Source organism: Nomia melanderi, chromosome 5, assembly GCF_051020985.1.
Source record: "Nomia melanderi isolate GNS246 chromosome 5, iyNomMela1, whole genome shotgun sequence".
NCBI classification, from domain to species: Eukaryota; Metazoa; Arthropoda; class Insecta; order Hymenoptera; family Halictidae; genus Nomia; species Nomia melanderi.
In genome coordinates this window covers 13,442,501-13,459,867 of record NC_135003.1, presented here as the reverse complement: position 1 = coordinate 13,459,867, position 17,367 = coordinate 13,442,501, and the positions used below count along the sequence as shown (strand labels likewise).

The window sequence follows — 17,367 nt, the reverse complement described above, 5'->3', positions numbered from 1 at the left end:
GTTTAAAAAATATATCGTTAGAGTGACGTGTTACATTCAATTATTAACGCTAGATTCACATTTATTGTTCCCAGAAAGATTGATGTTCGTTTAGATTTAGAAGATCAAATGTTAAAATGTATTATTCGGAACCATAATCACAAACATTTATCAAATAATGTTTATAAAATTCAATATGAGTCAAAGTGACTCATCTAAATCTAGTGTTAAACGTTCAAACGTTGCTTATCAGCGCATTAATATATTTAACAATCGACGCGACATTTTCGTGAATGGAACGAAGGTTTCCATTGCAATTGTACTGAAGTCGTTAAGTATCATTTGCCACCGACGTTCTCGTGCTTGAATGCTCTCCTGCAGTATGACGCCCTCAAATTTCAATTGTTTCTTCCATAATTCAACGACGGATAGCGTTGTTTCTTCTTCGAACTGATTGTCAGGTTTGTTAGTGAACACCAGCAGATATTTTCCCAAGCAGATGCTTAACGAATAAAATATAATGTGCAATTGATTCGCTGTACCGTGGACATTCGCTTTTCTGCTATTTGTTAATGAGATCAAGATACTTTCGTAACATTTCAGTTTCGCTGTTAGATAATTGATTATTTCGATGCAAACTCCCATAGAAGCGCACAGCTCTAAGATAATGGATATCCGGTGAGTTAATATTGTAACCTGAAACAGATCAATGTTTCGCTGCAATGTTTTTGACGTGGCAGAGTAAGAAACGTTTTATAATTCAATATAAAATGAAATGGAATAAATGTAAAGTAAATATGTACACTTTATTATTTTTAGTTCAGTTCAATCAAAATTAATGTTACTCTGTTGCACAAGGCATCAATGTTTTATCTTCTAAGTAAATGTTTATTTAACAATGAACAGGAGATTTTCTTTTCTTCTCCGAAATGATTAGTAATTAAATAACTCTGATAGATAGAATCACAAAAATAATCGTATAACAAAGGGTTAAAGGAGATGTTCAGAAAAATGGTAATTATTTCCGATACTTCTAAGAATTTTGCTATACATATATATATTTATTTATATATATATTTATTTATTTATGTATACATAAAGCAGAATTCTTCGAAGCTTCGGAAATAATTATATATGTACACACATTACGGTAAACCTTGAGTCACTACTTGAATATCGGGACCCAAACCAGATAATTACACCTGAAGAGGTAAAATTAATTCTAATTATAGACGCAGTCAGGCTCTCGGGTTTCCTGAACGTAGAAAAAGATAACACGAGAGGTAAATAGAGATCCGAGACGTCGGAATCATCAAAAGGTGTATATTGATGAGACAATAATACATAGTATAATTTAAATTTACTAATTTTACCTAAACACTTTTTATACTTTTCAATATTATTCAACAAAAAATATGTGATCATTCTTTGAGTGTAACGACAGTGTACCTAACGAAATCATACTTCAACGATCACCACAATCAATTCACCTTATTCAATTCTACGTTCCGAATGCTCCTATCCAACAGCTGCGTAATCACCAGCACAATTTCATTCGTGCACGCATTACTTTTCTTCTCCATTTCGAAAATCTCGGAGAAATCCAGCACAGCGTTTACCGCCTGCATTTCCAAAGTATTCTTCCAGCACCTGCTCCTCATGTACTGTACCGCCAGTTTTTCGCTCAGCAGTACCGAGAGAATGACTTTCATCGATTGGAAGGCAACATCATCGGTATTCAAAGCTTCCAGCGTAAACCTCAACCATCTCGAAGAAATTCGTTTCCCTTCGTTCTCCATTTTCCTTCTCTTCCCACGGGTCTCCCCGAACCCTACACCTTCCATTAAATTTACCTGAGACGACTGAATCACCTGAGTCGTATCAACGCGCCCATCGCATCGGCGCAACGACAATTCCAACGAAGACAACGAGGACTTCCGGTTTCCATCGAGAATCCATTCCTCCTCGTCCACGTTCGCAGGGAATTCGAAGGAATCGAGAACGCTGGATTTCCTGCGAGGAGTGAAGCAGTCCCTCGAATTCGAAATCGCACTCTCATCTTTCATAGAGTGCTGATCGGTGTGATTCGATGAAATGGTAAGTTTGTTGATGCAGAAACGAGAGTCGGATGTCTTCGAGTTCTGTGTCATTCTTCGCATAGTCAGTTTCGACGGCCATTTATCTTCCCCCTGCGAGTTATCTACGCTTTCTCCGTATAGCGAAGATTTTCCGTTAAATATATCTATCGAATCGACTTTGGCAGAATTAACCGAAAGGTCGCTCTTCGACTCTGGAATAATTGTCTGCGAAGAATCGCTGCGATAAGGCAATTCTTGCGATTGGAACGAAGGCAATTCTATCGATTCGACGTTCATGCTGTCTTCGTTTGGTAGTTGATTTTCTATTCTGTTTTGGCTCGCCTTACGCGCATCTTCGCTTCTCGAGGAATCTTTGAATATGTCCGAACAAGATGAATACTCGCTTTGCGAGTCCGGAATAATGTGATTCGGAAGTGCGTTCTCCGTGAGGCTTCTAATGAAACTTCGAGTACTTCGAGAGGAAGAATTGGACGGGGTGCTAGTGGTTCTTGGAAAATGTTCGCCATTTTGCTTTGCGTCTCGTCCGAATTGTATTATACTGTGCTTTTTCTTATGTTCGGTGTTATTGGATGACTCAATGTCGATGCGGTCTCGAGTATTGTACAAAGTTAAATCACGTTCTTGAATAACATTAAACGATAAGATTGGGTTTGGAGACTTTGTACGCCTTCCGCTTTGGGAACGTATATTTTTATTATCAGTCTCAGCGTCGTCCCCTGTAATTTATTCATTCTAATTATTTATCGCGTGCCGATTTCAATTCGACTTCGATGCTCTCTTCTGAATAATTATATTATGCAAGATGATTAGAAAGAAGATATACACATAAAAGTAAAGTAAAATGTGTAATAAAATCCGTTCGATGGGAATTTTAAGAAATCGTTTTTAAATCAATTTTATTCTATCATCGAAGTTGTTTAATTCGATGCATAGGGAGAGTTTAGAATCTTATCTCGAAATCTGGAGAATCAGAAATCTTTAGGAAAGAAGTTATTGCTTCTTTCTACTTTGTATTGCCAGTGTTAAAGATATTTCAAATTAGCAATGGCACAGCCTCACGTCGTTGCACTGTGTTGCAATTTCATCTGTTTTTTGTTATAGTAACACGTAAGAAGGTAATTCCGTAACGTGGATAACCTTCTTAATCGGTTTTCAATGTCTCATAGAAATTCCGGGTTTTTCGTATCACGCTGACGTCAGTGGTAGAAACCTACATATCTTTTCCTCTACAATATACTCTGAACCAGTTCATATAATGAATCAATGCACGCAACGTGCATTCCCATTTTAGTATATTCCCACAATTAACATCTTATCGTGTACTAACGCAATCTTTTTTTAAATTCAATTTCTCGAGAATTTATACAAGACTAATAAACCAACAATATAATCAACTATATAACAAATATAACAAATGTGATATCTATAAATTTTAATGTAAAATTGTATTTCTAAAAATACTATTCACTCGTTTGCTTTCTAATGAATTACAGTTACTTATCAATTCAAATTTTTTGCACTCTAAAAAGCTTTTCCTCTGATTCATATGATATTTGAGTATGTCATAGAAATTAAAATTTTTAACAATTCTTTCCTTTTCATATTAGTGATTAAACTTGGTTTCAGAGATGTTAATAGGTGGAAATATTCTTTTTCATTAATATTTTCCGTTCATCTTTATATGTAGGAATATCTTCTTTGGTCACATCATGAATTATCTATATTTAATGATCCTACTTTATGCCTAACTTTTAAATCATTCTGTTTAACCCAATTCGCTACCAGCATTTCTTTCAATAAGACTTCTACATAAAATATAGTCTTTTACAAAGTACAAATAATATTCAAAACAAGAAATGTCAGCCATTTCCTGCACATTATACCGTGCGTTACAATATTACATGAACACACATGTTAATTTACTCTTCTTTGCACAAGATATGAAATATCGATCGACGCTGGTAGCGAACGTGTTAGAGAAATGTGAAACGTTGGTAGGTTATGTTACTTTTGTGCAAAGCAGTGTTCCACTGTTTGTGGAATACCAAACGAAACTGTTCATGCGAGATATCTTTCATAATTCTCGTTAACGATTTCAACCAAACTATAGCTTGTATGAACATCAAATCAGCCTCGTATCGTTCCGTCAAATTCGACGCCTTTTCACTATCTTCGAGAATGTTTCGTGGTATATTTTGAAAATGTTTGCACCGATAACACTTCGCATTACGCAGTTCGTTGAATTTTTTCAAACTCTTTCCATTCATTTCTATTAGGATATCCTCCACAAAGGACAAACTCGATTCTTGTTTCCCGCCCATTTCATTGCAGGTATCTATAAAAGTTTATAACAAAAAGTGAGCGATTTGTTAAATATCATTTTTACCTTTTCATTGAATAATAAGATTTGTAATTATGACCGGTTATTATAAGCACTTGCATATAGAACATGAAAATTATAGTAATATAAGAAAAAATAAAATTTCAAATTTGTGTTTTGTGAAAAGAAAATTGAATGTTTCTTCCATGACACTTTTCTTTTAAGTATTTTGCTTTTTTAAATGATATAGAGCCAGTCATTTAACAGTACTACTTAAATTTCATTCTAATCTACTTATTGCATTAAAAAAATGTTTCAAACAAAAGATACTCTTAGTATTCATAAATGGAAGAAAGACAGTTAATTCTTTTACTGTCAAAAAATCTAGTTATCAGTTATTATTGCACAACCTAAATCGATAATTTGATTACACGAATTTTTCTTGCATATTTCCTGTAATTCGGAGAGGATCTGATTTCGATTTTCAATGTGACCTTCTATTTGTTCAAACTCCAAATCTGTATCCATCTGGAATATAATAACAACATATTAAATTATGCTTTTGATTTATAATTCCTGGAAAGGGTTATTTATAACAATAAGTCATTTCAGATTTTTTTTTAAAAGTATCTGTCGTCGATCGACGTAGAATTTTGAAGGGTTGTTGAAAACACGAGAACACTATAAAATTTTAGCTTCGAGTATAAATTAGTTTCCAAGGTAACAATAAAAAACTTCTAGTAAAATACATTGAATTCTTTCAGTACAGTGGCTAATACAAAAATTCCAGCACTGTAGTCATTGCTGATGAGCTAATATATATTTAATTATCTTGTAGTGGATTCTCCCAGAAACCATGGAATAATAAAACATTTAATGAAGTAACAAATTCTAAAATTGAATTACAGCTCCACCTAGTAGCAACATTTATGTACTAATAAACCCTGAATATTCAGAGCACAAAAATTCGAACAGAGCACAATTTTTGCGATTAATAATAAAAATACGTAAAATTAATCTCATGTTGTTTGTTAAAATTTAAAATATTGAATCTGTGTTATAAAAAATATTATTATCATATTTGATAGATTTCTAAAATCCAAACGTATCACCACCGACGAGGAACAGTGTGAGAAGGATCTAGACGAATGTGTGTTTCATGCTTAAATGCTAGAAAATTCAAATTCCGTCTGTCGTTGTACCCCAAACTTTTTACTCGTGTGCTACTGTCAAATTTCACAATGACGGAGAATAAAAACGATAAAACCAAAGTTGATTTAGGACTGTTGGAGGAGGACGATGAATTTGAAGAATTTCCCGCTGAAGGTAGACAAATTTAAGTTCATAAATATTTCTTGTAAAGTACAAATAAGAAAACTTAACCTCAATTTATTGAATGACTTGATAGATTGGACAGCGGTAGACGAAGATAATGAAGATATTAGTGTTTGGGAAGACAATTGGGATGACGATGATGTAGAAGATGATTTTAATCAACAATTGAGGTAATTTTGTAAAAAACGAATATTTACATTAAACAAATGCGTTAAATATAAATGTATTTCTGGTGTATATAAAATTATGAATTTAAGTATAAAATTTTGAAAAATCGGCAAATTTTTAAACTAAATTAATAGATCTAGTTAAATGTGTATTATAATGTAAAAAATTATACTGTTACGAAGACATGTGTTGTATAAAAGTGATTACTTTTGTCAACCTTTAACAGTTGACTACAAAGGTAATAGCCACTATACGTGGTCCTCCAGCTGTTAAGGGTTAAAGGTAAATTAACTTAGAAACAAAATACAATGAAGCTTTATTACGACTTAATTGATTCAACATATAATTAACTTCAGTAACAGTACAATGCATAGTTATATTATTACATCAACTTTGTTTTTAATATATTATACTTAAGGAATTATATTTTATAAAATGCAATTATTTATTTCAGAGCTCAATTAGAGAAACAAAAGGCTCAAAATGAACAAGGGAAGGAGAATTAAATAATTTATAAATTAAATGTTATTAATCATAAGAATAAATGTGTATTAGACTGTTAAGGTTTTGCGTACATTTAAATTTCATGTATATTGATAACCTTTATCAATTGTGAAATATAGTAATTTTTCATAAATATTTGTACAAAACTTAAACATTAAATGTGAATGTACAGTTTAAATGCATATAATACATAATATGTACATTACATATTATTGAACTCTTAAGAGTCATGTTAATGGAATAAATACTTGGCATCCTTATTTTAAATGTATAATCAGGTACATAGTCTGCTTTTGAAATCTTGATAGTACTAACTTGTCAACAAATTTACTATGTATGGCACATCAATTCCTTATCCACTAAAATATACTTCAATGCTTAATAATTTTGTATACCACTGATTCATTTGAACGATGTATATCTTTTTATGTATTGAACTGCTTGTTTTTGTTTTAATGAATTAAAAAATGTATTAAATCATTAAGAAATTACACTACTATGAGTCGACCTACATGAAATTAGTAGTTGCGATGCTAAAACGTCTAATATTTGTAGGTTTAAATCAACATTGATCTTTTTTATTTCATAAGAATCAAGTAGATACTTCAAAATGTTCGTGATGTCATCTTCACCGAATAACAATCGAACATTATTCGAAATTTTAGTTAGTACTTCTTGTAAAAGTCTCTCCTTTAAATGTGCTACTGGTTCGTCAGAAATATTGTTTTGTACATTACAAAATGTTTTCTTACTCAAATAATCAAAGATTTGAAGAACTGTAGTCTGCAAAATTATAACAATTTATGGATTTCGCATAAATGTATTATTGTTAATAAGTATTATGAATAATTACCTGTAATACGGATTCAGTGACATTCCCGAAAAGTAACTTCATCCACCTAACAACTGATTCTTGTTGTAATGTGTTATTACTTCCAATGCCACTTAACAATTCACAAATAATATCTACAGCGATACATGTTAATCGTAGATGAGAATCCAATTCATCTGATTCTTCTATCAGAGAAAATAACAGTCAAATTTAAAAATTTATGTCGAATGTTTCCAGTATCTCTAAGCGATACATGTATAATTTACCTTCATAAGAATCTTTTACTGTTTCTAACCAGTGCATTATTAATGCAGTATCATTGCTACCCTCCATAGAATCTACGGCTTCGTAAGCTGTATCTACAGAGTAATAATCAGTCCTGTCAGCAACTAACGTTTGAAGTTCATTTCCCAGACTTTTCTAAAAGAATTGAAGAAATAAATTTGCCTCTTAATGAAATATAAAGAATGACAAATTTTAAATATATTAGAAATACTTCTACTAAGATGAATATCTTAATACCGATTTAATGTCCTCTACAAATCTCCATGGTATATCAGCTAGAGGCATTAGTGTAGGTAATGGAATAGTTTCTTCCTCTTGTTCAACTTCAAACCCTGGAACAACTGTTTTTAAAGTGTTGAAAACTCCGCTTACAGTTTTGGCCAGAAATCTATCGAGTCGAGGTGCTACGACATCCGCTTTTTTGCCAGCGCTACTGTTTGGACGCAAAAAATGTCGCAGTTGCGGTGGGCATTCGCTAGCTAACCGTGTAGTTAAAGTTATTATATAATTTTCTAACTCGATACGTCCACCCTCTGGTAATACCAAATTTTGCATAATGGGTGCTAATTCTGGAATCTATAAAACATACGAGAATTAAATAAAATAAAATATTGAGAAGTACTAAATTGTGTAGTTTTCAATCTACCTCTTGTAAACTAGCATGTAACTGAGCGAAATCACGGTACTGTCTCCGAACGGTTGCTGTTGTAGTTTCAAACAAATCAACTCCGCGTTGCTCCACATCGTCAAATTGAATACAATAAAGTAACTGTTGTGAACCATCGGGTTCTGTACGAAATTCTGTCCAAGGAATCATTAAATTTGTAAACTGACTACCTTCGTATACTGCATATGACTTTTCTTCCATGTGTCTGAAAGCATGGAAATACAGATAAATATCTACAATATTGTTTAGATGTTAAATGCATTTATAACTTACAAAGGAGTAGTAACAGTTGATTTTTGTTGCAGTACAGTTCTAAGTCTAGCAATCGTTGATGCAAAATCTGTAGTTTCTTCATATACCGGGGATATTTTATCCTCATCTAATAATTCAGCATCTACTTCCGACATACTCTGACCCCAAAGACCCCTGTGTTCTATAGGTAAATTATCTAATCGTAAGGTAGGCCTTTTTTCATTTATAGTCGTCGTTTTACTTTTGTTTTCAACCGAAGTATTTGTCAAGGTATCCGAATTTGATTTCGGTAGTGGTCGTGGAATTATAGCAGCTGTTGAAGATGTCATACCATCGCACAAAGCATCAGATATAAATTTCTAAAACGATCACTTCATTAATACAGAACAAGTAATTAACTAGAAATTAATTAATAATTAACTATCTTATATACTGTACTTTTGTGCGTAATGGTTCTTCTTGTTCATTTTTCTTTTTACTCTGAATTTTAGCATCTTCTTTCAACGTAGGTTCTAACAACTCTAATAAACTTTGAAAAAGCCAGCTTGGAGAACTGACTGTTTCTATAAATAATAATAATCTCTTTGCTAAAATAGATAATAATAGTTTACATGGCAATGAACTTGTTAGTTCCCATTGTAAAAATTCTTGTGCTAAGATAGTGATTATTCGATGAAGCATGTGCTCCAAAGCTGATGCATTACGAGAACCAGGATGTAAATATTTGAATGCATCTTCCATAGTTTTTGATGTCTGTTTTTCTACTCGCCGTAATGCTCTACAATAAATTCAACTGCTTGTAATAAATAATTTATTTTATGGCTACATAAGTAAAACATTATACCTGTGGTATTCTTTAAAGTGTAATAAGACCACATTAGCTAGCCGATGAGTAAGCTGCACTTTGTCCATTGAATTGATTTGATGGAACAGCTTGGTCAATAATTTTTTAAGTAATATTTGTGCTTCCTTAGGAAATGATTTATCATTGCTGATAGATTTATACCATACTTCTATACATTTCGAGTTTATTTCTTTCACCATATCATTTACACCGATCAGCTTTTTTCTCCTCAAAATGGTCTTTTCATTAGACATTTTTCTATCTACTTTCCTTTTCGATTGAACATTTTCTGTCATATCAGTAGATGCTCCTACTGATTTCTGATCCCCAGGATCACGTAATTTCAAACTGATTAATAACTTTTTATATAACCAGTCATTAAGGAATGTCACATTAAGCGGGCTCTTCGCTTTTAACGCAAGTTGAAAGATAAAACAGCTAAGCCATACTGAAATTATTGTAACGAAGATAACCCATAATATAGAAACATAGATTGGTAGTGGTGTGAGACCAGCCCATTCTTGTATAATTAAAGATAACGTTGCGCTTAATACACTTAAAATCAATATCTGGTTCAACCAGCTCATTGGTATAACTTTCACCATTGTAAACATAATATGATATAATAATAACTTTAACATTGTACATACAACCAGCGTACCGTAAACCTGTAAGAAACATATTTTCATTATTCCTAATTCAGAACAAAATAATTTGAAGTTTTACAAATTTTTCGTAAAGAATTTCGTGTTACAAACGTTTCACATGATATTCAACAAATAATATTACAATAATATACAAACTAAAGTCGCAAAGATTATTCTTTTCCGTATTTGGCAAGAACAAATTGCGATTGTACATCTTTAAAATACATTACAACTCGTCGCTTTTCCCGACAAGGTAACATTTATTTTCTATTGCTCCACTTAAATTACAAAACATACCGCGTGCTCTTAAAAAGGTTTGTTATAATTGACATCTCGATTCCGAATTTAACCTCGGTGTTTCCCATTTTTGTTCGCGTTTAATCGGCGAATTCTTGTCTCATAAATTTTAGTTGATTCATGCACCATGACACTTATAATTCACTAACTTAGAGTACTTTCATTCGTCTGCACGTGAGTCTGCACGACCATGTTACATATTTAAATCATTTACTGCAGGCAACACACGATCGGTCCCTTCGCGAGCGTGGCTATTGTCACTGTTGCTACAGCCATTCTTATTATCATTGTTCCAATGCAACATGCATTGTTGCAACGACGTAATAATTTATTTTGTAGAACAAATGACAGCGTACAACATACGTGTATTGTTTCGAATGACACTTAAATAAGTACAGTGCTCACAGTGCAAATGATGTCTACATTACGTACTATGTATTAGACACGAGGTTACACGAATAATTCTCTTTCCACTTTTTGTTGATAAAGCAGCCCGCTAACATATGTTCCGTTGTGACATGCGTATGTATGTAATACATGTGAAACGATTGAGCATGAGTTATACATGTAGATACATATTTAGGTCATACGTACCTTTTAGTTTAATGCTTGGAGAAAAACTGAATCATCTTGAATCAGATAACAATATTTTTATACAAGCATTTATTGATTCATATTTTCAAATAGATAACAATATAAAATCTAATCTGCAGTCTTTTTTTGCACATTATGATTATTCTAACGTATAATGCTCGTATCAGTGATATATAAAATGAATTTTTTATACATACTTGAAACTTATTTTATAATATATGGCCATTTCTCGATTATATATATTAATTTTATTATTATCAAATTTTTTAATTCTTTATTATAATCAAAAAGTTCCTATTTGTATGCTATTATTGATAAGCTTCTCTCGAATGCTGATCGATTTTTTCTACATGCTTATAGTTACTGCTTTCAATTTTTAAATTGATAAAAATTTTGACTATAAGTTCTTTCTATAATTTTTATAACTAACAGGATCGTACTTCATTCGATAACCATGTGAATTATTATAGATTTACGAGTGTACCTTAATTTGCCTTTTTCTAATTAATTTTTTCGTTAATACATTATATATATCATTTCAATTCTGTTTATAAAGTTACAAATATTATGCAAATTTCCGACAACTCTTATCATTTACCGTAAAAACTAACAATTTATTTCATCGACATTAATAACATACCTCCAATTTCCAAAATGGAATTAACTTCCTTCCATTCGTATTTATCTTCTCCCTTACAATTTCTCATAATCGTTCTAAATAAATGATATTAACCTAATCACCTTCAATGTTTTCGGTTTTAAATCAACTGCTAACAAAGGGCAGTCAACTTCTGGCACAAATTACTAAATCCTCAAAACTGTCTATAAAATTCAAATAATACAACTACTTCAGAAAAACTTCGCTTCATTGCATAATACAAGAAGTTCAAACGATACTCATATATAGAATTTCTCAATTCAACGAAAGAACAAGCGTTTACTATTCACGCAATTGATCTCAACCGGTCAACTATTTCACCTTACCCTAAAAAGCAAATAATTTAACCCGTTCCATAATTTTTCGCGCGACGCGAGGGTACCAAAATGGCGGAGCGTCGAGAGCACGCGAATCGTAACTTTCGCATAATTACAATTACACGAATCGGTCCCCCGCCTCGAAGCTGTCAGCACGTGTCCGCTCCGCGGGGAGAGGCGGCTCGCGATAGAGTTGGTTTAAACTGGCGCACATGAACCCCATGCAGGTGCACAGACGCGTGCACACACGCCTCGGTTGGTGCAGCCTCTAAATTTAGTCGTCGAAGCGTCAGAATAAACATAAGTTACTCGGGGGCCTTGTAAGGCTAGAAGATACTCCCGGGGACTCCCGGCACGCGCTCCCCAACAGCCATGGCATCCACGTATTTGACTACCGGCATCTCTATTTTTGCTATTTCTTCATTTGTACCGCAGTTTTGCCGCTCGTCTTGGGTTACCGCCGCCTCGCCTTCGGGGAAACGGCCGTCTAAAATCGACCGTCCCTCAGCGGACCGCGTCGAACATCCCACGTCGACGAACAAACGAATCTGTCTCGCGTCGAGGCATTCGAACGCTCGACAACTGGAAACGATCGCGATCGTTTCCGAGAAACAACGAGACGAAAGATATGGATATCGTAGATTGCAGGAGAAATAAGATTTACTTTGCCAATGACAAATTAACCTTGGACATTCGTTGAATCGAATGGTCTCACTCTCGCCGGGGAGTTCCTTTGCGATCTCTAGGGAAACGATTGAAATTTTCTGTCGAAACTGTAGAATCGAATAGGTGCTGTATGATATTCTTAGGTCGGAGTAGCAACATGGTATATATTTTCATAATGAAGTTTCTATCGAAATCCTCTCGGCTGCTCTCGAATAGATTTTACGTAAGAGGATTTTGTAAGTTTCTCTGTGCGTTCCTTTTTTTTTTCTTATACCGACGTGTAAGAGGTATTCTTTACCCTACCCTTTTGAAAACGAACAAAAATACAGTCACTTAAAGTTACACGTAGATTGGCCGGTTGCCAGAGTACACTGCATCCAGAGTAAAATGTCATGAGAAACCAAAACACAATATTTCTCTCGAAGTTCGCCGAGTATGAAATCGCAATTTGTTCACGACCGTTATGTCATCGTGTTGAACGCGGGCCAAAGATATCGACCGCGATAAGGTTCACATAATCCGACATCGACTTATTATATAATACAGTTTTATTATCATTAATCATATGGTATAATAAGAAGAACAATACGCCAGGCAGCAATATGAGCCGACGTTGATGCGCCTGGTTTACGGTATTTCCTTTTTCTCTTTTTTTTTTTCCTTTGTTGTTGTCTGTCGTATACTTTCGCTCTCGTCGATTACCACCCTGTGCGAATCGCAAATGCCAGATTAAGTGCGCGTACGATACCAAGAAAGCCTTTGCGTGTGTGTGAGAGTGTGTACATGTATGCGTATGTCTGCGTATACACGTTCCTGCGGGACCGAGAAGGGCTCGTTGCAAATGACCGAGGAGTTTATCAATAAATTAATTAACGTTAATAACAAACAGTCGTGTTGTATAAACTACAAAGTAAAGTACAGTCTGATAAATGTGTAGAATAAAGGCACTTCAGTAATTTCCATTTCCCAAAACCACATTCCCCCGATTCTACCTTCTTCTCTCCTTCTTCTCTGTAACCCCGGTACCCCAGCATTGACGGGGAGATAGCAGCTCGAAGAACACCGAGCACCAATAGAAAAAAAAAAGACAAGAAAGCAGGTGATATAATCGTGAATCCCTGAGCCCGGTTGTGACACCTTAGAAGCACTTGCGGTGTACAATGCCGGGGCCTGATTCGTCGTATTCCTGCTTGGAGATCCACATCTGCTGGAAGGTGGACAGCGAAGCCAGGATAGATCCGCCGATCCATACGGAGTACTTCCTCTCGGGAGGAGCGATGATCTTGATCTTGATGGTAGACGGGGCGAGGGCAGTGATTTCTTTCTGCATACGGTCAGCGATACCGGGGTACATGGTGGTACCGCCGGAGAGTACAGTGTTCGCGTACAGATCCTTACGGATGTCGACGTCGCACTTCATGATGGAGTTGTACACGGTCTCGTGGATACCGCAGGATTCCATGCCCAAGAAGGACGGTTGGAAGAGGGCCTCGGGGCAACGGAACCTCTCGTTACCAATGGTGATCACCTGTCCGTCAGGCAACTCGTAGCTCTTCTCGAGAGAGGTGCTGGCCGCGGCGGTGGCCATTTCCTGTTCGAAGTCCAGGGCGACATAGCAAAGTTTCTCCTTGATGTCGCGGACGATCTCACGCTCAGCCGTGGTGGTGAAGCTGTAGCCTCTCTCGGTGAGGATCTTCATGAGGTAGTCGGTCAAGTCGCGACCGGCCAAGTCCAGACGGAGGATGGCATGGGGAAGGGCGTAACCTTCGTAGATGGGCACGGTGTGGGAAACACCGTCTCCGGAGTCCAAGACGATACCGGTGGTACGACCGGAAGCGTACAGGGAGAGGACGGCCTGGATGGCGACGTACATGGCCGGGCTGTTGAAGGTTTCGAACATGATTTGGGTCATCTTCTCGCGGTTAGCCTTGGGGTTCAGGGGGGCCTCGGTGAGCAGGACCGGATGCTCCTCGGGAGCAACGCGCAGCTCGTTGTAGAAGGTATGATGCCAGATCTTCTCCATGTCGTCCCAATTGGTGATTATACCGTGTTCTATAGGATACTTTAAGGTAAGTATACCTCTTTTACTTTGGGCCTCGTCCCCCACGTAGCTGTCCTTTTGACCCATACCGACCATCACACCCTGGGAAGATATTCAAGATATCAGTATCTCGCGCACTGGTTAGGCTCTCCGGAATGATCCGTGCTCTTTGTTTTAGGTTAATTCTGTTTTAGGAGGTTTTCGTTGAATGTTTGAAATGTCTGACCAACCTGATGACGCGGGCGGCCGACAATGCTGGGGAAGACAGCGCGGGGCGCGTCATCTCCAGCGAATCCCGCCTTGCACATACCGGACCCATTGTCCACGACTAGTGCCGCAACATCATCGTCACACATCTTGGTTTGTTTTTAGGTACTTTCTGCAAAAATCGAATTGAATACGTGAGATGACATTCTTCTTGTTACGTGACTGTTCGGGCTCGGGGAGGTTAATGGGAGCGTTACTCGCAGATCGTCGAGTGCCTCAGTAACGATTGTATTTAAGCAACACAATGACTCGAGAATAAAGGAATACGATTCATAGAATTCAATCGAAACGGCGGTTATTCGATAGAACGTTATAAAAGGGACCGAAAGACAAGCTACAAGGGAGAGTTCAGTGAAATAAACGAGTTATGGTCAGACAAAAGAATCGTTCAGCTGAAGAAATGTTAAATATCTCCAGTGAGAAACTTCCGAGTGCAAAGGGTTAATGTTTCCAAGCATCAAAGATCAAATATACTTTATAATACCAAATTAACAAAAACTGTAACAATACTAATTCCAACTAATCACACCCACGCTCTAGTCCAATAAAAATAAGAATACCCATAAACTACAATTCCCCAGCAAGAAGCACGAAAAATACGAAATACATGGTATACCGTCAAAATGTTAATCATGCAGTAATTAGTATCGATCGTAACCAGTATCCCTCAACCGTTCAATTAATCGTTACCCCGACAGATCGGTTAATCGGACGCGAAGGGCTCTCTAATAGGATCAATGTCAACGGTCACACGTTAGAATCACAATTCGTGGAACATCACTTCACAATAATCCGCGCGCATGCAAGCTCGAGCAACGGATCCACAAGCGATCGACTACGCTCGGTCCTCGTACAGCCGGATCGAGCTCGGCACCGATCTCGGCCGCGAGATCACACAGAAGAGGCAAACGAATCGCACAAAAACGGAGCCTCCGTGATTCACTGTATCCGCGGTTCCGTCGATCCGTTGGATCGAACGACGAATTATCGCGAGGACCGAGGTCAGTCCAGGAGTACGCCGCCTCCGGCGTACTCCCGATCGATCGATCGATCGCGAAGAACAGCTCGCCGGTATCTCAGCTCACTGTGAACTATTCTTCGTACCGATTCTCAAATCGCAAAAGACACTCGACTACGATTTACCGTTCACTAACGAGTCGAAAAATCGGCAGCGGTCGCTTTGGGCGTACGTCGTGCAAGAGACCGAGAGCGGCGAGTGGCACAGTGCCGGCTCTGTGGGGTCCCTTTATCCATATCGGTTCGCAGCCGAAAATAGCGATCCGCCCCTTAGATGGAAATCTATCGTGCATTAACACTCGTCTCAGCCCGCCGCCACCGCCTAGTCCTTAGTCGCCCTAACAGCGACGCCGAGAGGGAGAGACGCCGTGCGTCGCGACGAGACGGCTGCCGACGGCCCCCCAATCCAAATAAGGACTCGTCACGCGCCAGGGCCGTTCTTCGTCGGGCGCTAATAACCGAGGGTCGAAGGGCACTCGCGCGGGGAACGAAAATAACGGTTATCGCAACAATTTTTATAGATTTCTCCGGAAACCGGATCCCCTGCTCGCGATCGTTCTGTTATTTCACTGGGGATATCGATTGTGATATGTTCACGGTGTTTTTTTTTAACAATAGGGTTGAGGTTTTGTTGGAAATCATTGTTGCAAGGGATCGAATGGGTTTTTCATTGTTAGTACGGTGTTCGTGGAGAAATTTGGTTTGGGTAGAATTGGGTTTAGTTCGATTACGAGAGATATTAGGTTTTGATTATTGGTAAAGTGGAATTGTTTTGTATTTGATTAAAGGGATGAGATTTTTGGGATCTGTAGTTAAATTGTGTTTTCTTTGGTTTGAAGGGAAGCTGCAGCAGGCGAATGTAGAGTAATTTGTGGCTTGTTTACGTGCATTCTCTTGCGTAATAATCTGATGATTGTATTAAAATATAATTACTCTGATGACTGTTGGGAGTATATCGAAATTAAGTTCCCTTGTCGGTAATCGTTTGTGGAGAATGAAAATAAATTTCTTTTGTCGATAATAGTTATCGACGATGAAATTAATTTTCTGTTGTTTATAGTTGCTATTTGCGGTTAATGAAGTATAGTTTAGTTGAGAAATCATTATTGGCTTGTGAGTAATTCTCATTTTATAAACGACATGGTCCGTGCACTCGGATTATCATTGTTGAGAAAAAGTTATCTTATTGTTGATAAGGAAAGCATTTCCTTATATGGATCATTTAGTCTCCGTGACGATGCATCGTTGTATTCTAGGAAATACTTGCACTTCAGTCCCGGACAGATTTAATTAATTGGAAATCGGAGAAACCGCGATACGAGTTCTTGATAAGAAATCGAATTCGACGAAATTCGAAAATTATTTTACATTGAATCATTCAGAAATTAGAATTCAGTACTGTTTGTGATTTAATAATATTCCACGCGTTTAGATTAGTGATTTTTATTTACTTGGCAAACTCTCGTACCTATCTCGTATAAAAATTTCTATTTTATATACGTAATAATGTAAATAATAAATAATAAATAGTTCTATATAAATAATCAATCACAAACATCTCTATATAAATAATAAATA

At 36.5% G+C, this 17,367-nt stretch overlaps 4 protein-coding genes across 8 annotated transcripts; 1 reads left to right on the top strand and 3 right to left on the bottom strand.

The window, feature by feature from the left end:
• Positions 1-228: 228 nt before the first annotated feature.
• Positions 229-5,265, bottom strand: LOC116424998 (uncharacterized). 4 transcript variants are annotated; one of them, XM_031972146.2, is made up of 5 exons: positions 5,148-5,265; positions 4,809-4,926; positions 4,087-4,413; positions 1,470-2,794; positions 229-675 (listed from the first exon to the last, which is right to left on the bottom strand). In XM_031972146.2, exons 2-5 carry the CDS (start codon positions 4,924-4,926, stop codon positions 229-231), a joined length of 2,217 nt encoding a protein of 738 aa, XP_031828006.2. In that variant the 5' UTR covers positions 5,148-5,265. The 4 variants fall into 4 exon arrangements, with proteins under 4 accessions (XP_031828006.2, XP_031828023.2, XP_031828015.2 ...); XM_031972163.2 differs by having other exon boundaries at positions 4,830-4,926; XM_031972155.2 differs by having other exon boundaries at positions 5,166-5,252.
• Positions 5,266-5,554: 289 nt separating this feature from the next.
• On the top strand, positions 5,555-6,540 carry Sem1 (Suppressor of exocyst mutations 1). The gene is made up of 3 exons (XM_031972271.2): positions 5,555-5,724; positions 5,807-5,903; positions 6,356-6,540. The coding sequence occupies exons 1-3, from the start codon at positions 5,640-5,642 to the stop codon at positions 6,405-6,407; spliced, it is 234 nt and encodes a 77-aa protein (XP_031828131.1). The 5' UTR covers positions 5,555-5,639; the 3' UTR covers positions 6,408-6,540.
• Positions 6,434-10,858, bottom strand: LOC116424990 (uncharacterized). 2 transcript variants are annotated; one of them, XM_031972130.2, is made up of 9 exons: positions 10,824-10,858; positions 9,286-9,953; positions 8,880-9,219; positions 8,463-8,800; positions 8,169-8,394; positions 7,760-8,098; positions 7,504-7,657; positions 7,259-7,422; positions 6,434-7,188 (listed from the first exon to the last, which is right to left on the bottom strand). In XM_031972130.2, exons 2-9 carry the CDS (start codon positions 9,924-9,926, stop codon positions 6,886-6,888), a joined length of 2,505 nt encoding a protein of 834 aa, XP_031827990.2. In that variant the 5' UTR covers positions 9,927-9,953; positions 10,824-10,858; the 3' UTR covers positions 6,434-6,885. The 2 variants fall into 2 exon arrangements, with proteins under 2 accessions (XP_031827990.2, XP_031827986.2); XM_031972126.2 differs by lacking the exon at positions 10,824-10,858 and adding an exon at positions 10,230-10,781.
• A 2,597-nt stretch (positions 10,859-13,455) lies between these two features.
• LOC116425097 (actin, muscle) lies at positions 13,456-16,079 on the bottom strand. Its single transcript, XM_031972316.2, has 3 exons — positions 15,916-16,079; positions 14,736-14,884; positions 13,456-14,607 (listed from the first exon to the last, which is right to left on the bottom strand). The coding sequence occupies exons 2-3, from the start codon at positions 14,859-14,861 to the stop codon at positions 13,603-13,605; spliced, it is 1,131 nt and encodes a 376-aa protein (XP_031828176.2). The 5' UTR covers positions 14,862-14,884; positions 15,916-16,079; the 3' UTR covers positions 13,456-13,602.
• Between the last annotated feature and the right edge of the window lie 1,288 nt (positions 16,080-17,367).